Source organism: Grampus griseus, assembly GCF_964374135.1.
Source record: "Grampus griseus genome assembly, chromosome: 7".
In the NCBI taxonomy this organism is placed as follows: Eukaryota; Metazoa; Chordata; class Mammalia; order Artiodactyla; family Delphinidae; genus Grampus; species Grampus griseus.
Window position 1 is genome coordinate 109,988,369 of NC_139001.1, and position 25,515 is coordinate 110,013,883.

The window sequence follows — 25,515 nt, forward strand, 5'->3', positions numbered from 1 at the left end:
GCCATCCCCACCTCTCTTCCTATGGGCTGCTTTTGCCGGCCTTGCGCTCTCGGGAAGGAACAGGGATGGGGAAGCACCGTCTCCTTCCCTCTCCCCTTAAAGGGCAGTGTGTCTGTATCAGTGTTTCAAGTGTTCTTGTTTTTACCTTTCTTGTTATAGGGGCTTTACAGGAGGACAGAAGACTGAGGAAGTGAAACAAGAGAAAGATGACATAATTAATATTTTCTCTGTCGCATCTGGTCATCTCTATGAAAGATTTCTTCGGTTAGTCATGTTGGTTATTTCAGAATGTGTGCATGGATTTGTTACAGGATTCTTATTTAGGGAGTACGTGTTTTATGGGATTCTGCCTGTTATACTTCTGTGTATTTGACACACTCTAAGGGTTGTGACTAGATTACCATATATAATTGTATTTGTTTTGATCCAGCCAGCCTCATGAAGGGGAGCTAAATGCATCTGTGTACCTATTACAAGGCTATAAACATATTTCAGTATCACTGTGCACACATCATAAGGAGTGGTGTTTAATTGTCCACCAAGCATCGCTTAAACCGGAAATTAGGAGGTTAACGTAGAGAATAGAGGTGGAATAGGGCCGTGGACCTGCCTTCTGAAGATTCATAGGATGTTAGAGCCAGGAGGGATCTTAATTCCGTTTTATAGACAGGCTGAGATTCAGAGGGTGGAAGGATTCGCCTGCGGTCACACAGCCAGAGTGGAGGAGAGGCACAGGCTTGGGCTGGTTGACACAGCAGTCGCCAGGGGAAAGGCCCTCAGGGCGTCTTGTTGTCAGTGGTCAGGAAGGCCTTTGCCTGAGAGTAACTTTCCTAATGCCAGGGTTCTTTTTCCTTGTAATTTTCCACTACAAATCTAGTCAAGATGTCATTTTACTCATGTTTAGCCCTCATATTCCCAAGAAATAATATCTGACCTAGAATAGTAATGTCAGATGTCAGTAACAACTGAATTTAATTAAATTCCTTGACTCAAAATTTGCTTTTGTTTGTTTCCAAAGTAGGGAATCCTGAAGCTGTAACCACTTGCCGTCCCCTTACCTCGCCCCGCTCTCCTCCCTGGCAGGCCCCGTCCAGGCCGTGGGGGGCAGTGCCGTGACGCAGAGCCACCGGGCTTTTCCAGCTTCTTTTTAGGGTGATGTCCTCAGCTAAGCACAGCCTCCAGGATTCATTTGTACCCTAACTAACGTGTCAGTTCATGAAGCAGTTTATTTAAAGCTGTAACGTAATTAAAACATGTGCCTCTATCAGTTCAGTATATTACTATAGGTAATAAGTATTCCTTCTTTCCCATCCAGTGATAACACTGTAAAGATGGATAAGGGCAGTTTTCCATTGTCCCCTACTCAGGGTCTCTCTTTGCCTAATTGAGCCACCAGTTAGCTCTGCCACAAAGAACACTGAGTGGTCTCTTGATGGACTCTCCTTGGTTTTGTTGAGATTGAAAAGATTTGGACAATTGTTATTATTTTTTGCTTTTGTTTGACAGCATAATGATGCTATCAGTACTGAAGAATACCAAGACTCCTGTGAAATTCTGGTTCTTGAAGAATTACTTGTCCCCCACGTTTAAGGTTTGTTTCTCAGGCTTCGAAAAGGAAAACATTCCTAGTAAGGACATACGTACAGTGTGATATACTTTTTGCTACTTCTACATTATGTGTATGATTTAAAAATTTTCCTTGTATTTGGTTACCCTGATTCACCCGCATAATTCAATGTTGATTATTCTTCCAGACTGGTCTGTTTGGGGGGAATAGTTGTTATAAAACTGAACACAAAATTATGACTTATTTGAAGCTTGGATAACATAGGAGGAGAGTCTGTATCTTTTGTTTTCATGGAGTAACATTCCTCCTCTGAGCGTGCATGTCCTTGTTTAATTAGAAAGCACAGTACAGGTTTCCAGTGAGAAGGATGGTTAGTTCTGTCATGAACAACTACCCAGTGATCTGTGGAAGTAAAGGATCATCTGTGCAAAACAAAAACACGCTTGGAAAGTTTTCCGCTTTATATCAGTTAGTATTTGTCATCTAAATTGATTTATTTGCATCTTTGTTGTTGTTCTTCTTCAAGCAGCTTTGAATGTACTCAGTAATATCTCTCCGAGAGAAGTGCTTCACTTCTGGTCCCCTGAAAGTACTTACATGTAGAATCTGAAAGACTTAATGGCAGCAGCCTTGTTCAGAGTACTTGGGTTTGCTGTGTCATTCCCCGGGCTAGACCTAGTGGTGAGAAAGGCTTAAAATCAAGCTCAAAAAAATGTTCTGCTGAAGTCAAGTTTCGACAGATAAAGTCCATTTCCCTTAAACACACAGACACACAGACACACATACACAAATTAATTATCTAAAAGCCTTCACTTAAAGATTTCTGTCATCTCATGTGGTGATTAGAAGCCATAAAAAATGGGGATTTGTCAAAAGTTTATATGTATTCTTTTATGTAGTCACGAGTGAGTCAGGGTCACGTTTCTTCGTTAGACCACTGATAGGGTAAATGTGTTTTACTTGTGCCATAATCGTGCTTGGTTGACTTACTTGTTTTTCTTAATCAAAGTAAATGATTGTTGTTCCCTGTATCTCAAAATAGGAGTTTATACCTTACATGGCAAACAAGTACAATTTTCAGTATGAGCTTGTTCAGTACAAATGGCCCCGGTGGCTTCATCAGCAGACTGAGAAACAGCGCATCATCTGGGGTTACAAGATCCTCTTCCTGGATGTGCTCTTCCCGCTGGTTGTTGACAAGTTCCTGTTTGTGGATGCCGATCAGGTAAGCTCTTAGCGACTGCGCTTCAGCAGTTTGTATTAAAGGCACTGGACTTCCTTTCCTTTTTTAAATGATTTTATCTTTCCAATTATGGAAAAGTACATGCTTGGTTTACATTATTTAGAGTATATGGAAATGTATCACCCAGATGTGATCACTTTTAAAATTTGTATTCGACATATCTCCTTTTCATCTTTGTTCCTATTGCCTCTTTTACACAGTTGTGATTGCATTGTGTGTGCAGTTTTGTATCTTAAATTTAGTTCATTTAACATACAAACTAACAATTGGAAAATTCATCAGTTTAGCACAGTGCTTGCCATCATCTCCAATTATTTGCTCAAAAGCTAGAAGTTATTGACAAGGGTAAGTGAGAGGAAGTGCAAGTAGGTGGCCTTGATAATGTGGAACTCTTCAGAAGGTCATCCTGCTGTCAAGATTTGACTTAATTAAAAGGAACACACTTAATTTTAGAAAATTAAGATTTCTAATTTTAGAAATTTTAGAGCATACAAACTCAAGAAGTGTAAATGTACCTCTACCCTACAGCCTTTCTCCTTATCCTGAGCTGGCTGAAACCTGAGTTCCTCATCTGAATGGAAGTGATGTAATGTGTGCAAGTCATTTGGACAAAGCTTCATCCAGCTCTTGGGAATTCTGCCCCCTCTGGCTCACTTATACCGCAACTGGCTCAACCCGAAGCACGCTTTCCTAGTTCTAATATAATCACACTTAATCCTTGCTGAGCACTTACTGTGTGCCAGGCGTCATTCCCCATCATTCCCCGTTAGTTCATGTAATCCTCCCAACAACCCTGTGAGATCTCCATTTTAGATGAGGAAACTGAGTCACAGAGAGGCTGTGCAATGTATCAATTATTAATTTGTTTTATTTCTGCTTTTTTTTTTTTTGAATGCTTGGAAATACTCTGTGCCAAGCACCAGGCTAAGCGTCTTGACATGCTAGTGAGGGCGGTCAGCCTAATCAGTGGAGGAAGCGAGGCTCGAGCTGGGTCTCCTGCCTGTGCCGCTGAGCCCTGAGCTCCCCGCCGTATCTCCTGGACCCTGCTGTCTGCATGGTTGTTTAACAGATGACTGTGATCCTCTCTTCTTCAGATTGTGCGGACAGATTTGAAAGAGCTGCGAGATTTCAGTTTGGACGGTGCTCCATATGGTTACACTCCTTTCTGTGACAGCCGCAAGGAGATGGACGGCTACAGGTTCTGGAAGTCAGGCTACTGGGCCAGTCACTTATCCGGGCGGAAGTATCATATCAGGTGCCGAAGAAGGAGTGCTTCTAATGCTGTTGTTTGATGTTCTTTAAAAGTAATTTTGTATGTTTAAAGTTGTGAATAGGTAATACATTAACGTGGTTCAGAAATAAAAATTATAAACAATACACAGTGAAAAGAAATCTTCCCCATTCTGTCTCCCTTCTTCCCAGTTCCCACTCCCACAACAGATAAAATCCTCTATTAATTTACTGTGTGCCCTTCCAGACTTTCTTAATTCTTAGGTAAACGACTGTGACTTCTTTTTTACACAAAATATATACTATCCTATTTATAGTTTTGTGCCTTGCTTTTTTCACTTGATGTCTCTAGTAGACTTTATATCCACATGTGGAGAGAGACCTTTTTCCTTTTTACATCAACATATTATTCCAGTGTATATATTATTTATGGTCTCCCTATGACGTGCAATGTTGTAGTGAATAATTAAATACATAATTGTGTATATTTCAAGTATGTCTGTAGGACAAATTCCTAGAACTCCTAGGTTAAACAGTGAATGTATCTGTTGGGCATTTGTTGCTTTTCTACATTATCTTCTCTGGGCAGAGTGTGATTTGGAGAGTAGGGGGATATGTAGGAAGCAGCATGTGTAGAGATAAATGTTGGGGTGTGGTGATTTCAGTATTGTACTTTATGTTCTTGGTCCAAAAGAACTGTAATATTTGGGTGTATTTTCTTTTCCTATAACATTTAAGACATCATCAGGATATCTTCAACTAATGGTTATCAGTCTTTATTACCAAATCTGCTGACATTTGCTAGGAATCTTTTGTCAGAGATGATTTCCTTTGGAAGGCAGTTACTTAAAGAACAGTGACAAAGTGAGCTCGTGGTACCAGAATATGGATTTTGTAATAACTTCCTTAGCCATCTTTGAAGTAGCACAGACTGACTCTGAGCTCCACTGTAGACCTCAGCTTACCTTTTCAAAGAGAAGCCAGAATGTTTGCCTAGTGATCTGTTCCATTAATCAGTGTGGTTACTTTCCCTGCGATAATCCATGGTTATAACAAATGGATTTTCTCTGTCCAGTGCATTGTATGTCGTGGATCTGAAGAAGTTTAGGAAAATAGCTGCTGGTGACAGACTCAGGGGACAGTACCAAGGTCTGAGTCAGGATCCTAACAGCCTTTCAAATCTTGATCAAGTAAGTGGCCCTTTTTTTGGTTAACCGTTTCAGTGATGGGTATACAGTGTTGTGTCGGAAAATGAAGTGTAGCATTTGCTTCTCCCTTCTCTGTTGGGACAGTGTTCTATGTCTTCATGGAAAGGAATTTGTGTGTGTGTGTGTGTGTGTGTGTGTGTGTGTGTGACACTTTTATCTGTCCTCAAGAGAGGACATAATGGTGAAAAATGTCATGGGCCTGAGGTTGGTTTGGGGAGGGAGATAGAAGGAGGACACTGCCACTCAGAACCATTACCTTATCTTTTCGTTTTGTACCCAGCTAATCTGATCAATTTGTTTCTCTGCCTACTAGGGTCAGTGTATTTCTCTTCTTTAGGAACTAACTAGCTCAGGATTCATAGCATAGAATATAGTATCGTAATTTCCCATTTTTTCCCATATCGGCAACCATGGTGTTTTTTAAGAAGTTTGGATGAGTCACTGTTTATTAATGCTAAGCATTTTTTAGAGGTGAGATTATAGTTTGCGTTTTAGATACATAGTTTCACATATTTTGTTTTGCTTAAGTCTGCCTTAAACATTTTTAAGCATTTGTGATAGATAGCACCCATAAAGAAAAGTGAGTGTACAAAACAAAAATTTATAAATATTTGCATATTCATATGCATCAGTGCATTACCACAAAGCACATGTCCATGTACTACCACCCGGTTTTAGAAATACGACATTACTAGCATCCCAGAAGCCACCCTCTTTAACGGAAGTATCCAGCATCCTGACTTCTGTGGTAATCACTCCATTGCTTTTCTGTATTGAATTACTACTTACACATGTATCCTTAAACACTATAGTTTTACCTGTTTTTTTCTGCCTGTCTCAGTGGGATTATACAAGATGTACTCTTTTGAGTCTAACTTCTTCTGCTTAATGTTATGTTAGTGAGATTCATCCGTATTGTTGTGTGAAGTGGTAGTATGTTTTGTTTATTGTACATTTGGGTTGTTTTCCATTTTTGTCTTCTACAAATAATGCTGTGATCATCGTTTATGCACATGTATACGTATTTCAGTTGTGTGTACAACTACAAGTTGAATTGCTGGGTCATCAGATTGGTCCATCTTTATCTTTACTAGATAATTCCAAGCAGTTTTCCAAAGTAGTTCTGATTTATACTCCCATCAGCAGTGTAAGAATTCCTGACGCTCTATGTAATTTTGAGTAATACTTATTGTTAATCTGTTAAATTGTTAGATGTGAGCTGGCAGCCCATGTGGCTTTCAGTTAGAGAGTTTAATCCCTTTACATGTAATGTAATTATTAGTGTGGTAGGATTTACATCTGCCAATTTCCTGCTTGTTTTCTATATGTCTTTTGTGTTTCTCAGTTCCTCCATTACTGCTTTCATTAATAGATATTTTAATTCCCCTCTTGTTTCATTCACTGTGTACATGGAGATTTTCCAGGGTTTTTTTTTGTTCTAGCCCAGTTGCTCTAGTCTGAGAAAGTATTATGTATGATCTCAGCCATTTGAAGTTTGTTGAGCTTTGCTTGTTGAGCTGACCCAGATATGATCAGTTTTGGTAAACATTTCAACTGGTTTCATATTCTGCAGATGTTAGGTGTAATGTTTTTCTATGTATGTCCATTAGGTGAGGTTTAGTGATATGTTGTTGTGTGTGTTTTGTCTGTGTGTTTTTCTATTAGTTACTGAGAGAATTGTGCTAAAATCTCTTTCCATATTGTGAAATCTTTCTTGTCTTTGGTTTTGTCAAGTTTTGCTTGATGTGCTTAGAGACTATCATTCAGTGCCTAAAAACTTAGAAGTCATATATATGTCTGACAAATTAACCTTTTATTATCTCTGTTAATGCTTTTTGGGCAGGGGCTTAAAGTGTGCTTCATCTAGTATTAGTGCAGCTATGCTGGTTTTCCTTTTAGTTAGTGTTACATGGTATATTTTTTTATCCTTCTGTTCTCAATCATTCTTTTTTTTTTTTTTTTTTTTGTGGTATGCGGGCCTCTCACTGTTGTGGCCTCTCCCGTTGCGGAGCACAGGCTCCGGACGTGCAGGCTCATCGGCCATGGCCCACGGGCCCAGCCGCTTCGCGGCATGTGGGATCCTCCCGGACTGGTGCACGAACCCGTGTCCCCTGCGTCAGCAGGCGGACTCTCAACCACTGCGCCACCAGGGAAGCCCCTCAATCATTCTTTATCCTTATGTTTTAGTTCTGTTTCTTATAAATAGCTTATATTGGTTTGTTTTTTCATGTGGTTGTGACAGTCATTTAATTTGAACATTAGTCCGTTTATAGTTAATGTAATCACCAACAAGTTTGGCTTCTCCATAGTCCTGCTTATTCCATATGTCCTGTATTTCTTTTTTCTCCTGTCAGTTTCTTTCAGATTGATTGAGGATTTTTTCATAATTCCATTTTCCCTCTATTAAACTATACACTTAAAGTAATTTTTAAATGATTAGCCTAGAGATTACAGTATGCATTTCTGACTTTGCAAAGGCTAATGTTAATTAGTGTATTTTACTCATCTACCAGACAGTGCAAAAACATCAGAACAGTTCTTCTCAAATTTTAGCATATATAAAAAAATCACCTGAAGAACTTATTAAAGCCTTAAGCCCTGGGCCCCATCCCCCACAGGCTGATTCAGTAGGTATATGGTTGGGCCTTAGAATCTGCATTCCTAGCAAACTGTGTGCTGCCAGTCCACAGACTACATTTTGAGTGTCATTGTCTTAGAACTCATTACTCCATTTATCCTTATCTCAACCTAAATACTTTGTTGCCATGTATTTTAGATCTGTCTATATTTTAAACCCCAGAAGAAGTTATTCTTCTTGTTTAATACAGTCAGTATCTATTTAAATTTGAACTAACATAGTTACCCTTTGGGTTACTCTGCATTCTCCCCTGCATTTCTGGGCTTCCATATTGGATCATTTTCCTTCTGCCTGAAGGTGGTCCTTTACTTAGTGTTCACTAGTAACAAATTCAGTTTCTGTTGTCTGAAAGTATCTGTATTTTACCTTGATTATCTTTTACTGTGGTAAAATTTACCATTTTAACTATTTTTAAATGTTCAGTGGGATTAAGTACATTTACAATGTGCAGCTGTCCATCTCCAGAACTGTTTCATCATCCCAAACAGAAACTCTGTACCCATTAAACAGTTAACTCCCCTTTTCTCCTGCCCCCAGCCCCTGGTAACCTCTATTCTATTTTCTGTCAGTATGCATTTGCTTATTCCAGGTACTTTTGGAATCACACAATATTTTTCCTTTTGTGTTTGTTTTATTTCACTTAGCATAATGTTTTCAAGATTCCTCCATGCTGTAGCATGTACCTAACTTTTCTTCCTGTTAAGATCAAATAATATTTCATTGTATGTATATACATTTTGTTTGGCTATTCATCTGTTGATGGACATTTGGCTTATTTCCATCTTTTGACTTGTGAATAATGCCTCTGTGAACGTCGGCGTACAAGTATCCGTTTGAGTCTCTGCTTTCAGTTCTTTTGTGTACATACCCAGAAGTGAAATTATCGGATCGTATTGGTTGTTTGTGTCTTTGGACAGTGGAACGTTTTATTGTGTCAAACGCACAGGTTTTTCTGAGAGAAAAGCTTCAAAGCATAGAGTACAGCTGGCTAGAAAACATGTGGGCTTCATCTACTTGGGATCAAGCCTTAGCAGACAAGGTGGATTCAGAGCTTCCTTATTTGAAGCAAACCCTTGAAGTACAAGAGCCACACTCGATGCTTACTTGGCTTTTAGAAGGCAGTACTGTTTTTCTTAGAATTGCCCTCATGGAGGGAATCTAGGTGCAGGCTGTTTGTGAGTTTTAAGCTAAAGTTTTTCAGATGCTTATTGTGGGTAGCTGTTTTATGGATCCTCTAAACTTTGTGGTTTTTAAAAACACCGGAAATAAATATTTTAGTTTCTCTAAGGTTGTTGGTACGGACTCTTTTCTGTTTTAAAAATTTGTGATTGACATGTGATATGTAATGAACAGCTAATTTGCTGTGCATTTATTTAAATTTCCCCTAGGACTTTATTTCTAAACATTTTCTTTTATATTTTATTGAAGTATAGTTGATTTACAACGTGGTGTTAATTTCTGCTGCAATGCAAAGTGATTCAGTTATACATATGTATATTTTTTCTTTTTCATGTTCTTTTCCATTATGGTTTATCACAGGATATTGAATATAGTTCCCTCTGCTCTGCAGTAGGACCTTGTTGTTTATTACCCTAGAACTTTAGATTGTTGTGTTTTATCTTCTCTTCCGAACAGGATTTGCCCAATAACATGATCCACCAGGTGCCAATTAAATCACTCCCTCAAGAATGGCTTTGGTGTGAAACATGGTGTGACGATGCCTCTAAGAAAAGGGCAAAAACAATTGATTTGGTAAGTTGTCGGTGGCTCTTTTCTGCATCTTAGTCCTGTCTGATGGATGACTAGATAATTTAGTCTTTCTCTTTAACTGTGTAGTTCAGGGACTGCAGAACTTCTTACAGCAACCTCAGCAGGAAGCCAAATCCTCCAGTGTGTGATGGGGTTGTTTTCACTACTTAGAATTGGTGAAGTTACCACTGATCTTCCAGATCACTCTGTGCCTTGTAATGTTTCCAGTGTTTCTTTTCCTGCCTTCCAGTAGCGCTCCACAACTTCTTTGCGGAAGCTTTGTACGGCCCACTCACTACCACACTGCTTCTGCTAATATGGTTTGCTTCCTCAGTATTGTTCTCTTTGTCCAGTAAGGACCTGTAACCCAAGAACAGAAACACCTTTGAATTCTGTGTAACATACCCTTCCTTCAGCTCAGTTGAAGTGTGTTATTTTGGTTTTCACAGTGTAATAATCCAATGACCAAAGAGCCCAAGCTGGAGGCCGCTGTTCGAATTGTCCCAGAGTGGCAGGACTATGATCAGGAGATCAAACAGCTACAGACACGCTTTCAGGAGGAGAAGGAATCGGGAGCACTTCATAAAGACACACCGGCACAAGAACCGAGCCGGGAAGGTACGTACAGCCTCTTGGCTTTAGGCAAGTACTTCTTGGCCTGTCTAATTTCTGTTTGTTGCAAAAGCAGAATAATGAATAAAAGGACTAGAAGAAACAGTTATTTAATCCTTCCATCCTGACATCTGCTAGTGTATATTGTTCACTTTCCTTATTCAGTTGGGTTCTAAACAGTATTTATTAATGCAATTGCTGCCCTTTTTTTTCTTCTTTCTTTCTCTTTCTTTCTTTTTTTGAAGAAAGACTGCTTTCATTGTGATTATTGTTATTTAGGTTCATGAGTTTTGTGATACATAAGCCAAACCTGCCATTATTTGGGGGACCTCTTGTCAGATTCCTAGTGAATGAACACATTTAGGGTCAAGACAGAGAACGTATTGATTTGAAAAAAGTATTCTGAGGACTAAATCTTCATATAATGTTTTCCCTACTGTATGTACATCTCAGATGGTAGCCAATCTAAAAAAATCATTAGAGTACAAAAGTGACCTTTTGTAAACCCATTAATAAGCTGGGCTCTGGATTTTAATGTATTCAGCTCAAAACGAATTCTCAAAAAGCAATTATAGAACATGGATCTTGAGTGATTCTGAAGACTATGGCATGATATTAAAATCACAGCTAAAAGGTTGGATATTCACCATAAAAATAATTAAGTTCATGAGTAAAACCTCAAGGATTTCCATAGATAAATGGCAAAGAATGTAGACATACTGTTTAAATAAGAGGAAAACAGAAATATAAATGAATTTGAGGAAACAGTAATCAAATTAAAGGAATCTATCATTAATACATGCTACATAGAAAAAAGCGTACATATTGGTAATGCCATTTGTTGGGGGAGATGGCGATGAACCTGTTGTGGGTGAACCTTGCTGAAGCTTTGTGCACTAGAACAATCCTTGTTAGAGGGCAGTCAGTCGATCGTCAGGAGCCATTAAAGTGCTTATATCCTCAGTAATTTCTCTCTCGAGAATTTACCTTGAAAGAAATAATTCAATGCAAGAAGAAAGTTATGTACATGGAGAAATTTATTTTATTATTACTTGTAAACCAAAGGCATTAAAAAACAGTTTTAAACACCCAAAAATAGAAAATAGTAAATGAGCTACACTGCTACATAGGAAGTGTTTATATGTTATTAAGTGAAAAAAGAAGACTCCTGACTAAAAATATGTGCATTTTTCCTAGAAGTAAATATCGTACTTGTGAAAACAATATTTAGATGGAGTTAGGGGTATGCAGGTAGTTTCCATGTTCTTAAAGATAAAAATGTCTTTTTTAGTTTGTTTTTGCTTTCAAAATATAACACAAACACACTAAACCAAAGCTCCTAAAAATTTAAAAAGAGAGATACAGCAGAGGTAGGGGCACAAATAATAGGTTTCGTACCAGAAAATGCCTAGGCTGTACTATTTTTTTTTGGCTGTGTCGGGTCTTCATTGCAACACTCGAGATCTTTCATTTCAGCCTGTGGGCTCTTAGTTGTGACACGTAGGCTCCAGGGCACATGGGCTCTGTAGTTGGTGGCACGCTGGCTCAGGCACGCGGGCTTAGTTGCCCCGTGGCGTGTGGGATCTTAGTTCCCCGACCAGGGAGCGAACCCGCGTCCCCTGCGTTGGAAGGCGGATTCTTCACCACTGGACCACCAGGGAAGTCCCTAGTCTGTACTTTTATAACTTGACAATAATTCCTTTTCTTTTCAATCGTTCTCCTTTTCCGTAGGACCTCAGAAACATGAAGAATTATGATCTCCAGAGGAGGATAGGGAATTACACCATTTGAAGAACACTTTTTATATTAAATGCTAGCTTTTTCCAATCTGTCTATACAACTGCTGATGAACTGGCTGGGCAGGTGTGCCGCACTGTTCATTCTGACTCCTGCACGCTGGCGGCTCTGGATCTCTGGAGTCAAGGCTCCACTGGATTCATACCTCAGAGGAAGACAAGGGGCTGATCTCTGGGGGACTCTATAAAGAGCAGGCTTCTAACCAGAGGGGAAGATGGCAGAGGCAACTGGAAGAAAACGAGCCCTGTGGTGCTCACACCCAGGAGCCCACATGTGCCACAGTGTCTCGGGAAGCCACCAGCCAGAGCCACCGTGTCCTTCCTTACCTCAGCCTACGGGCAGCGGAGCTCAGTCTGCAGCCTGGGCCGCAGGGCAGGTGCCGCCCACATCAGCCATCAGAAGCTTTGCCCAAAGTCTGCGCACCTCGGGGTTTGCGCCAGCGTTCCCCTGTGCCCTTCCCCAGCATCAGGTTCACTGTCAAATTGAAACCCAACCAACAATCATGTGTCTTCAGGCTCGGCTTGGGGCAGGTTAATTTGGGGTTAGGATGGGGGTGGGTTGGGCTGAGGGTAGGGAAAATGTCAGGAGTAGGAGGCTCTGGAACGCTGGGGTGAGGGCGAGGGGGACCGGAGATCGGCCGTCCTCTTTTATAGACCGTCGGCACCGTTGTGACTAATTGGAAATGAAGACGTTGTCCTTATTCTCCACCCAGCCCCAGTGAACGTTTTAAGTAATTGTTTTATAAGCAGTTTTTTAAGTTGTGAAAGTCTTTGCTTTTCTCTTCCCACTTTCTTAAAAAAGAAGCCTGTTATTTCCTTACTGGATACAGCCATAGTAAGCCCCTGTAGTGATCCATCCTGAAGGGCTCAGGGCTCCCTCAGGACGGTCACCGCATCATTTACCCTCTTCTTCTCCGCAGGATTTTCGTCTCTCAGACCCAGGGGAAGTTGGCTTTGACTTTTCTCTACGGAAGACTCCCAGATCCGAGATCGGGAGAGATTCTGCTTGTGTAATTCACTTTTTTCTATACACTGTTCTGTATTCCTTTTAGTTTAGTGCGGTGGGCTGCCTTTGACTTGCAGAAATTGCCAGTGTTGCACCCGTTCTGACTCCACAGAGTTGCATCTTGAAGCAGGTTTGGCCCTTTGGTCATGGCTTTTCGTGTCTTCACTTCAGCAGCCCAGAAGGGCGCTTCCGCGGCAGCCTTTCCTGCTGGGTGGGCAGAGCCGGGAGGCGCCCACGAGGAGTCTTGCAGGTGCTGTCGGCCTGCGTGGCTGTAAGGCTGCAGGTCCTGCCCCCTGGCTGCCCAGGCTGCAGGGCACAGCAGCAGAGCACTCCGTGGACTGTGCCTCCTTCCAAAGTCTTAGGACAAATATCGAGGAATTAATTTTTTCCATATTCACACGCCAAGGTTAGCTCGGGAGTCTCTTAGTCCTAGGGAGCTTTTGAGCGTGCTTTTGTAGGTCCATTAAAAAACTGGGGAGGAGGGAGCCCGAAAGATTTTTAGATAAATCGATCCAAGACTGCAAAGGTCCCTCAGAGGTGTCGCTGTTGACAAAGGCTCTAGCGTGAGTTCCCCCCACGCTGCTCCTCCCCTGGTCAGAGCAGCTAAAGGGATAGAATCAATGAGAGTGGCAAACATTCACTCAGGTCCATCTGAGGGTTAATTAAGCCTTCAGAGAGGCTGCCGCTGCCGCCGCCACTTCTGTCTACAACCACGGGCGCAGTTGTGCGTTTTCCCACTTCATTTACTGGGAGGTTGAGCGGGAAATAACAAAAGTCACTGGGATGTGCTTTCTAAACGCTGGTTCCCTCGGGACATGGAATAGGCCACCTTTCCACGTCTTTCTGCCTGGGCTCTTAACGTGTATCGTTCATGAGGAAGGTGAAATCTGTTCTCTGTGTAGTGTGTGTGTGTCCTCGTTGCCCCTTATTTGTCACCACCCTAAATTTAAGTCTTATTAACAGTTGAATCTAAACATGCGAGACCCCGCTTGCTTCTGAAACGGCCTAGGGTCCTCCTTCTCATGCCAGGAATATCTTGGTTCGCGTGGCATGAGCAACTTGCAAAACGAACCTCTAGCGCCCTGGGAAATGATACCGCCACTAAAATTTGGTCTTGGTCAGCTTTGTCTGTTCTCTCTACCGTATGAAAGCAAATTGTGACGGGAAAGATAGGAGAGATTTTTCACAAGAAACATGAACTGATTTTACCGAGAAGTGCAAGCTTCTGGAAGCTACTCACAGTACGTTGTTCTCAACCATCTTTTCATACATAATGGACTTTTTCCCCCTTCATCATGCCACAGTGGAAACCTTTTCTTTCTGAATCAGTGCCAGAGCAATGTGACATAATGTGACACATCAGAACGACACGCAACAGTGTGGGTTTTTATATCTTGCGAACAGTGGTGTTTGACGGAGGTCAGAACGGGTGCACGCGGCCTGCTCTCGGAGCTGCGGGGACGTGCCTGTGTTTCGTTTAAAAGCGTCCTGAATACTTGCCCCGCTGAGAGCGCTGGTGCGGCAGTTTTCCGCACGCCTGAGGGAGTGCCGAAGCTGTCAAAGTGGCACTTCAGATTGAAACGTAGAGCTGTTGGCCTGCCTGCCAAGCACACGCACACCTGGTAGGCCCACGCACTGTGTGAGCTCAGCTCGGGGGGCGGCGGGGAGCAAAGGTTTCATGAAAATCAGGTAGTACTTTCCAAGAAGGGAGCTTAATCGATTCTGCTGTCCTCACGCCCTCATATCATGAGCCTTGTGAAAGGTCTGATGGAACGAACAACGTCTGTCTGGTTGCAGGATTACTGAGTGAAGGGGCTGACGGCCAGGGACAGCAGTGCGGTTTCCAGAAGAGACTGGAAGGGAAATGAAAATCCCAGTTTCCTTCGGCTGGGAATTCCACTTTACTGACCTCGTAACTTGGAACGGGTCAGACCCCGCCCTCACAGCAGCGAGCATAAGGTGGTTCCCCCTCCCCGACACCCCCTGGGGAGTAAATTTGGCTGCTTGAAAGCAGTTTTCTTTTTTTCCTGAAACTGTCATGGATGATTAAAAGAAATAATTCAACTCAAGAGTTTCAAGAGGACATCTCGTGCATTTTTCTGAGTAAAATGTTCGTGCTGTGGTATCAATATCATGGAAGTGGAAGTGTTTTGGTGAAGCTTTCTCTTGGTAACAGTGAATGCAGGGTGTGTTGTGTGCAAAGTTATTTAAATATATTCCATTGTGTAATTTTAATAGTTTTTTAAGCATTTGATTTTTATGGGGACACTTTTGTGGGATGATAAGGGTTAATCAACTTGAATATTGCTGTTTTGGGTCTAGTCTGGTGGGATAACCTTTGTAATTTAGATTCCTATTTTCCCAGTCTTGCTACAGTGAGGAAGGATCTTTATTAGGACTTTGGTAGTAACCTGACTGAATTCCACAAATTCGACGTCATTAACTCAGGTCTTTGTTGGTACTTCAGAGTATCTGGAGGATACCAATTTCTCTTTCATTATTTGGTCTTTGATCTCTCAATCTAATACAGAAATGAAGCTTCTGGGTGGCGGTGAGTCAGGGCACTGAGTAGAGGATCTCTCTCTCTCAGGGTGTCACTGAGTGCTGACAGCTTATAAAAACAAACCACGAAATCAGCTTCAGGCACCTGCATGCTCCCCAGAAGCAGTCCGAAAGTGAGGCCATCTCCTGAGTCTTTTCCAATCACCTAGCAACACAGAGGCCAAATGCGGCAGATGTAAGTAGGACACAAGTTAGGGTTTGAGGCAAGGCCTTCATCCCACCTGTAATTTATGCATTGCCTTACGTGTCACCTTTTAGATTTCCAGAGAAATGGACGTAATTCCTCTTCTCAATAAAAATGGCAAAATACATTAACCTAAGGTCAGCAATTTGAGAAAAGATTATCAAGTACGGTGGTTTCCAACCAGTTGTTTTTGCTAATAATAAGGTAAACATGGAAAAAACAAAGAAAAATATTAGAATTTTTAAAGAAACTGTACTTAAAAAAAAAAAACAAAAACCTTTGTAACTCTTCTATTTTACTGTAATCCTGTTCCATTAAATGCAGCAAAGGTCCAGGTGCTGCCCCTTGCTCGGGAACAAGCACTGGGACAGTAAACGTCTACAGAGCCCTCTGCGCCTGAAATGGATTGAGAATGAATTTCCTGGTACTGTAATGAAGATAAGGTCTGCTCAACACAATAAACTTTTCCTTCTCTTGTTTAAAACCGTCTGGTCCGTCATTCAGCTTTTATGCTTAGGAAAGGTAAGTCGTTAGAGCTCGAAATTCCATCCCTCCATCTGACAGAAGCAGCAGGCCTGGACAGGAGGAAGAGCTTTACCCGAACGCCTTGTCTGCTGAGGAGCTAGGTCCAGGTGCAGCCAATTCTCTAGATTCTCAGGGGAGCACCCAGGCCTCTTCCGAGGTCCCCAAGTTTGGGGGACTGCCCCAGGCAGGATCTCGCAGGCAAGCTGCCCCAGAAGCACTAACCGTAACAGGAAGGATGGCATGGACTTTGTTCATTTTGCAAATTCTCTGAGCTCCTACGCTGGGGCTGGATTTAAGGTTGAAGATTACGGTTCCCGCCATTCAGGTGCTCACTGGACACCGCAAGCTGGTGTAATGGGAGCGCTTGCAGAGGTGGAGGTTGGGCAGAGGGACCTTGTGGCTGTGAGAACATGACAGAGGGCACCTACGGTGGAGGAGGGAACGAGGGGTTTGGTGGTCAGGAAAAGCTTCTACAAGGAGAGGATGCTTAAACTCAAGTTTGGGGAATCAGTAGGCGCTATCTATGTAGAATGAGGGAGGGGGGATACAGTGAGGTTGGAGAGCTGGTGTATCTCATTTAAGGAGCTGCAAGTGAACCTCTGGGGCTGGAGTCATGGCCAGGAGCGAGGTGCTGGAGTGAGGATCTGAGTTGATCCAGAGCCACCAGAAAGCCCCTGAGGGGTTTTAAACTGGGTACCCACATGAAACCTCTTTTTTCTTGTAAAAATATTACTATTGATGTATAGCATTTGAAGGTACAAGTACACAAACATACACCTTGATAGATTTTCAAAGTAAACACACTTGTATAACCATCAACCAGATAAAGAGGTAAAAAGAAGTTGGATTATAGTCTGGCTTCCATCAGTGGCAAGAGCATTGTATCAGACCAACCAGTAAATAGATATACATTGTTGAAATGCACTGGAAAGTGATCAGAGACAGGCAAAAACTGGAGGGGACCCAACCCCTGAAAGAAGAGAAACACACTGGATAAGATCCACATTTAAGCAACTATTCCTCATGTGGCCCACAGGGAATAAAACAAAAAGTGGCTGTTCTACAGGGCTGAGGAACCAAGTCAGAGTTCAGAGGCTGCCCAAGCAGCTGGAAATTGAAGGCAGAAAATCCCAGAAAGGAGGAAGCCACAGAGCCTTGAATTTGCCGTGCATACTCCCCTCATATCCTTGCCTGACTCCTAAATTATGCTTGAACAAAGCAGGATTCCAAGAGGGCCAAACAAAGCAACAGCTGGAAGGCTGGAAAAGCTCAGAAGATGTCTGGCGCTGGGGAGGGAAAGTTTGGCGTTTATGTCCCACCAAGTTAGAGAGGCTCAGTAAATATTTGGGGCTTTCCGCTGAACTCGGGTCTAGGCCCTAGGACTAAGGGCAAAACTAAAATAGAACCACTCTAATAAAGTGTAAAGTCAAGCCTTCGAAGAATCAAGGTGATCCAATAGTAACTTAACTCCCTACTAAAACTCAACAGTTTTCATGGGAAAATTAATGAATCCAGAGTCTCTGTATTACTCAGAATGTCCAGTATACAATCACAGATCAGACGTAAGAAACAGGAATGAATATTAGGACACATAAACAAGGGGGAAAAAGTCAAGAGATCTGCAGGCAACCAAGATGTTGAAATTGTTGAATAAGAATTTTAGAATAATTATAGGGACTTCCCTGGTGGTGCAGTGGTTAAGAACCCCCCTGCTAATGCAGGGGACATGGGTTCGATGCCCAGTCCAGGAAGATCCCACATGCTGTGGAGCAACTAGGCCTGTGTGCCACAACTACTGAGCCTGCGAGCCACAACTACTGTGTGCCTGGAGCCTGTGCTCCGCAACAAGAGAAGCCACCGCAATGAGAAGCCCATGCGCCGCAATGAAGAGTAGCCCCTGCTCGCTGCAACTGGAGAAAGCCTGCGCACAGCAATGAAGACCCAACTGCAGCCAAAAAATAAATAAAATTTATTTAAAAAGGAAATAATTATAAATATGTTAAAGAAACAATAGGAATGGATATATACAAAGGATGAAGATGTGGGGAATTTTAGGAGAGATGAAATTTTTAAAAACCAATTTCATGGGTAGGCTTAAGATTAAACACTGCAAAATTTAAAAAAAAAAAGGATCAGAGAACTTGAAGACAGGTTAATGGAAATTATCCAAATTGAAAAGCAAAGAGGGAAAAACGATTGAGAAAAATCATAAATGAATATATGTAGTAACCTGTGAGGCAGTATCAAGCAGTGTAACAGATACGTTCGGAGAAATACTGGCCAAAAATCGTCAAGGTGTGATTAAAAACAACTCATGGATCCAAGAGCCTTAGTGACTCCAGAAATACAGTTTCTTAAAAATGCTCTCTTGACCCAGTTTTGGCCCTGGCTAAAGGCCAGTCAGTTCTCTTGAACAGCCAATCTAGTCCACGCCCTCAACCACTTCACTTATTGGACTCTTCAACTCTGGGCCACTATATACCCACCCTAATCGCCCAAGGCCAGATATAAGACATGCAGGGACATCTCCTATGCTCCAGAGCTTATTGAAATATTCAAATTAGCCAGTCTTATCCTGCCTCACCCATTCATTCCTGGGGAAACCACAGTTAAAGCTCTTGCCCACAGTTCCTGCCTTGCCTTCTTCCTAGTGACCAACCCTAGTGCTTCCCCCGAGGGGTCCTGCATGGTGTGAACTGTGATATAACAAAACTGTAAAACTCTTCTAGCTTTTCCCTTGGTCTTTGTCCGGCCTCACTGTGTGTTACCCCCCACCCCCCAAACCAGTGCACACACATGCACATGCACACGTGCACACACACACACACACACACACACACACATATGCAGGATAAATACAAAGAAGGTCACACCTAGGCATGTCATAGTCAAATGCTGAAAACCAAAGATAATCTTTAAAAAGTAGTCAGGAAAACAAAAAAGACATACCATACACAGATATAACAATAAGAGTGATAGCTGAGGACTTTCCCGGTGGCGCAGTGGTTAAGAATCCGCCTGCCAATGCAGGGCACATGGGTTCGAGCCCCGGTCCGGGAAGATCCCACATGCCACAGAGCAACTAAGCCCCTGCGCCATAACTACTGAGCCTGTGCTCTAGAGCCCGTGAGCCACAACTACTGAGCCCACGTGCCACAACTACTGAAGCCTGCGTGCCTAGAACCCGTGCTCCGCAACAAGAGGAGCCACTGCAATGAGAAGCCCGTGCACCGCAATGAAGAGTAGTCCCTGCTCGCCACAACTAGAGAAAGCTTGCGTGCAGCAATGAAGTCCCAACACAGCCAAAAATAAATAAATAAATTTATTTAAAAAAAGAAAAGAATGATAGCTGACTTTTTATCAGGAAAAAAGAACATGACAGAGGAATAACATTTTTAAAGTGCTGAAAGAAAGAAAATCTGTCTTAACATTATGTGGGGGAAATATTTTTCAAAAGTGAAAATGAAATAAAACTATTTCAGGATAACTGAATGTCAAGAGAATACGTTGCTTGTAGACATGTACTATAAAAAAAAATGGTAAAAGTTCTTCAGGCTAAAAGGAAAATGATGCCAGATAGATAGAAATTCATGTCTACAGGAAGGAATGAAGAGCGCTGGAAATAGTATGTGGGTAAATATACTATTTTTCCTTTAAGAGACTATTGATTGCTTAAAGCAAAAATGTTACCTATATTTTGGGTATATAACATGTAGAAGTAAGATACATGACAATTGCACAAAGGATGGGGGAGTTATAATGTTCTTACATTATTATGAATTGGTATGACAGTAATGCAAGATAAACTGATAAGCTGAGGAAGCATATTGTTTTCCCTAGAGCAACCATTTGAAAAAATATAGTTATACCAAAAATCAAAACAAACAAAAAACAAGAGGAGACAGGAAAATTTTAATTTTCAATTAAAAAAAAAAACATGTAAAAATCAACCCAAAAGAGGCAGGAAAGGAGAAGCAAAGGAACAAGTAGAGGAGATAAATAGTAAAACAAATTAAACAGTAGTCTTTAAACTGAAAAAGTCAGTATTTGCATTATATATTAATGGTCTTAAACACTCTAAATAGAAGTCTGAGATTTTCAGATTGTATTTTAAAAAGCAATTTATAGAGATGCACATTAAATAGAAATAGGTTGACATTAAGAACTGTCTCGCACAAACACTAATAATAAGAAAACTGGTGTGGCTATATTCATATTAGACAGAGTGAACTTCAAGACAATGAGAATTACCAGAGGAAAAAGAAGGATATTCTATGATGATACAAGTCAATTAATCAAGGAGACATTAACAATCCTAAATATGTATGCACCTAATGACGTTACTTAAAAATACAGAGTAGGTATGACAACAAGCAAAATGACAGGCTACAAAGATCTGGGGTCAGTCACTCTGCTGAGTCAACGATTAAGCTGGAAAGATCAATTGAAATAAACTACTTTGGAACTCTGGAACATGTTTGGACACTTATAACAACCAGCACTTCATGTGCTGGTTGTGAGCACTTCATGAAGGGAGAGGCTTCTGATCTTTTGTAAGTTAGGGGCAGGCACAAGCCAACTACCACTCCTGATTCCTTAGCACCATCTTGGCTGAGTTCCTGGAGCAGCTGGCTGGTGCCAGGGTGGGTAGTGTTGACCTTGTCCTCAAAACATTTGGATTTATGCATTTGGGCTCGTCTAGTGATGCCTGAGGAACTGGCATAGAAACTTGCCTTGGTTTTGGCCCTCAGTAGCAGTGGCTAACCCTGGGGTTATCTATCAGAAGATTTAAAGAGACTTCCCTGGTGGCGCAGTGGCTAAGAATCCGCCTGCCAATGCAGGGGACAATGGGTTCAAGCCCTGGTCTGGCAAGATCCCACATGCCTCGGAGGAACTAAGTCCATGTGCCACAACTACCGAGCCTGCGCTCTAGAGCCTGTGAGCCACAACTGCTGAGCCCATGTGCCACAACTACTGAAGCCCGGGGGCCTGTAGCCCGTGCTCCACCAGAGAAGCCACTGCAATGAGAAGCTCGTGCACCACAATGAAGAGTAGCCCCTGGGGCTTCCCTGGTGGCGCAGTGGTTGAGAGTCCGCCTGCCGATGCAGGGGACACGGGTTCGTGCCCCGGTCTGGGAAGATCCCACATGCCGTGGAGCGACTGGACCCATGAGCCATGGTCACTGAGCCTGCGCGTCCGGGCTCCGCAATGGGAGAGGCCACAACAGTAAGAGGCCTGCGTACCGCAAAAAAATAAAATAGAAGAGTAGCCCCTGCTCGCTGCAACTAGAGAAAGCCCGCATGCAGCAATGAAGACCCAACACAGCCAAAAATAAATAAATAATTTAATTTTTTAAAAAAGAAGATTTAAAGAGACAGGAGCATTTTTTTTCCTTGCTGGAGACAGACAATTAAATTGTTCTCAAGTCACTGGTTGACTGCACAGATAATGGAACAGAAACTTCAGGTACCACACACAAGGAATACATACCTTGCAAAAATTGTTTGGAAAAGTCACAGATGGTGCCACCCTCAACAAGCAAAATTTATCAATCCCAGAGGAGTGGGAGAATCAGATTTCCAAAGCTAACATAATACCCTCTGGGTATTATATGTCCATTTCTCAACAAAAAGTTTAAAAACTTACAAGGGAACAGGAAAGTATGGCCCAGTTTCAGGAAAAAAGGAATTTGATAGAAACTATCCTTGAGAAATCCCAGACATTGTAACTATTAGACAAAGATATTGAGTTGACTGATTTAATATGCTCAATGAGCTAAAGGAAGTCATGGGCCAAGAACTAATAGGAATCAGGAAAGTGACATGAACAAAATGAAAATAGTTTTTTAAAAAGAGAGAAATTATAAAAAGGAACCAAACAAATTCTGGAGCCAAAAAGTATACTAAATGACATGAAACATTCACTAGAATGGTTCAACAGCAGATTTGAGAAGGCAGAAAAAAAGGATGAGAGAATTGAAGATTAAAGACAATTGAAATTATCCAGTCTGAGGAGCAGAAAGAAAAACAGGGTCTGAGGGACCTCTGGGACACCATCAAATGTACCAACATATGCATCATTGGAGTTCCGGAAGGAGAAGAAAGAAGTGCAGAAAACGTATTTGAGGAAATAATGGCCAAAATCTTCCCAAATCTGTTGAAGGATATGAATCTACACTTCCAAGAAGCATAATGAATTAAAAGCAGGATAAATTCAAAGAAATCTACACCAAGATACATAGTCTAATCGTTGAAACCCAAAGACAGAATTTTGAAAGCAGCAAGAGAGAAGCAGTTCATCATGTACAAGGGATCCTCATAAGATTAACAGCCAAATTCTCAACAGAAACCATGTAAATCAGAAGGCAGTAAGATGACATATTTATGTCCTTAAAACAATAAAAATAAACTTTCAAACAAGAATTCTATATCTGGCAAAACTATCTTTGAAGAATAAAGGAGAAATTAAGATACTTCTAGATAAACAAAAGCCAAGGGAGTTCATTACTGGTAGACCTACCCTACAAGAAATGCTAAAGAGAATAAATATTTCAGGCTGAAATGAAAAGAAACGAGACAGTAACTTAAAGTCATAAGAAGAAACATTGGTAAAAGTACCTACCTAGGTAAATATAAAAACAAGTATCATTTACTTTTACTTCATAACTCTTCTTTTATTCCCATATGATTTAAAAGGCAAATACATAAAGTAAAAATTTTGTTAATGGGCACAACATGTATAAAAATATAATTTGCGACAAAACAATGGGGGAGGAACAGAGATATACGGAGCAGAGTGTACACTATTGAAACTAAGTTGGTATTATTCAAACCAGGTTTTTATATACGTTTATGATGTTAATTGTAATTCCTAAGGTAACCACTAGGAAAGTAATATAAAAATATATAGAAAAGGAAAGAAGGGAATCAAACTGGTACACTTCAAAAGTTCAAATAAATACCCCCCTGCCAAATCAGTAATTGAGGTATTGAGAAACAAAAGGTATGACATACAGAAAACAAAAAGCCAAATGGCAGAAGTAAATATTTTTATCAGTATTAAATTCAAATGTAAATGGGTTAAACTCTCCTGTTAAAAGGCAAAGATTGGGAAAAAATGTTTTTTTCACAAACATGATCTATATGTTGTCAACAAGTGACTCATTTCAGATACAAAGACAAAGAGTTTGAATGTAAAAGGATAGGAAAAGATAATCCATGCAAATAGCAACCAAAAGAGAGCTGGAGTGACTATATTATTGTCTGATAAAATAGACTTTAATTCAAAAAAGTTACAAGAGACAAAGAAGGACATTATATATTGATAAAGGGTTCAATCCAGTAAGAAGGTATAATAATGACAAACTTGTACACACCTAACAATAGAGCCCTAAAATATATGAAGCAAAAATGGACAGAATTGAAGGGAGAAATAGTTCTATAGTAATAGTTGGACAATTCAGTACCCACTTTCAAAAAGGATAGATCAGTCCGACAAAAGATTAATAACAGTAGAGGACCTGAACAACACTGTAAACCAATTAGATCTAACAGATATAAACAGAACACTCCACGAAACAGCAGAATATGTATTCTTCTCAATTCCACATGAAACACCCTCCAGGACACATGATATGTTAAGCTACAGAACAATTCTTAATGAATTTTGTAGGGCTGAAATCATACAAAGTAACTTCTGATCACAATGGAATGAAACTAGATACCAATAATAGAAGAGAAACTGGAAATTTCACAATAATGAAATTTACAAAAATTAAACAACACACTCTTAAATAAGCAATGGGTCAAAGAAAAAAAATCACAAAGAAAAAATTTAAAACCTTGAGATAGATAAAAATAAAAACACAATATTGAAAAACTGATGGGATGGAGTGCTAAGAGGGAAATTTACAGCAGTAAATGCCTACATTAGAAAGGAAGAAAATTTCAAATTAATAATCTAAATGTAAATCTTAAGGAGCTAGAAAAAAGAAGAGCAAACTAAACCCAAACAAGCAGAGGGAAGGAAATAACAAAGATTAGAGCAGAGATAAATGAATTAGAGAGTAGAAAAACAATAGAGAAAAATCAGTGACATCAAAAGTTGGTTCTTTGAAAATATTAACAAAATTTACAAACCTTTATGTTGATGAGGGTGGGGAGGAAGGAGAGAGACTCAGTCAAAACTAGAAATGAAAGTGGGGACATTACTACTGATTTTACAGAAATAAAGTGGATTATGAGAGAATACTACAAACAGTTGTTTGCCAACAAGAGGGAAAATTCCTATAAACACACAAATTATCAAAGCTGACTGACTCAAGAAGGAATAGAAAATCAGACTAGACCTATAAAAAGGGGATTGAATCTGTAATTAAAAAAACCTCCCAGCAAAGAAAAGTCCAAGACCAGATGGTTTCACTGGTGAACTCTACCGAATATTTAAGATGTATGAAAATCAATCCTTCTCAAACTCTTCCCAAATAAATGAAGAGGAGGGAACACTTCCTAACTCATTCCATAGGCTAGCTTCTTGACATCAAAGCCAGACATAGACTACAAAAAAACTAGAGGCCAATATCCCTAACGAATACAGATGCCAAAACCCTCAACAAAATACTACCAAAGAGAATTCTAGCATATTAAAAGGATTATACACCATGAGCAAGTGGGATTTAGCCCCAGAGCAAGTGTTGTTCAACATATGAAAATTATTCATTGTAATATACCACATTAATAGAATGAAGGAAAAATACCACATGATCATCTCAATCAATGCAAAAAAAAAAAAAGAATTTGATAAAGTCCAACACCCTTTCATGATTAAAAAAAACATTCAATAAACTAGGTATAGAAGAATGTTCTCTACATGATAAAGCCCATATATGAAAAACCCAACTGAGCTAATAAACTTGGTGGTGGAAGACTGAAAACTTTCCCCCTAAGATCAGGAACAAGATTAGGATGCCTACTTTTGTCAGTATTCAACATAGTACTGCAGTTATAGCCAGAGCAATTAGGCACGAAAAACAAAATAACAGTTACTCAAATTGGAAAAGAAGAGGTAATTATCTCTGTTTTCAGAAGGCACGGTATGTATTGGGTTGACCAAAAAGTTCGTTCGGGTTTTCATGACCTTTTCGGCCAGCCCAATATAAAACCCCAGGGAATCTACAAAGAAAGTTGAATTTAGCAA

General features: G+C 40.7%; 1 protein-coding gene across 2 annotated transcripts in view; it reads left to right on the forward strand.

Annotated features, from left to right (window-relative positions):
- Window positions 1-16,258, forward strand: part of UGGT1 (UDP-glucose glycoprotein glucosyltransferase 1) — a 123,088-nt gene extending 106,830 nt beyond the window's left edge. For both annotated transcript variants that reach the window (XM_082657726.1, XM_082657727.1), the window contains exons 34-41: window positions 160-264; window positions 1,507-1,591; window positions 2,610-2,792; window positions 3,905-4,065; window positions 5,116-5,230; window positions 9,522-9,638; window positions 10,085-10,253; window positions 11,979-16,258. In XM_082657726.1, the coding sequence (XP_082513852.1) occupies window positions 160-264; window positions 1,507-1,591; window positions 2,610-2,792; window positions 3,905-4,065; window positions 5,116-5,230; window positions 9,522-9,638; window positions 10,085-10,253; window positions 11,979-12,004 (961 nt within the window). In that variant the 3' untranslated portion in view covers window positions 12,005-16,258. The remainder of the gene's footprint in view (window positions 1-159; window positions 265-1,506; window positions 1,592-2,609; window positions 2,793-3,904; window positions 4,066-5,115; window positions 5,231-9,521; window positions 9,639-10,084; window positions 10,254-11,978) is intronic.
- The last annotated feature ends 9,257 nt before the right edge of the window (window positions 16,259-25,515 follow it).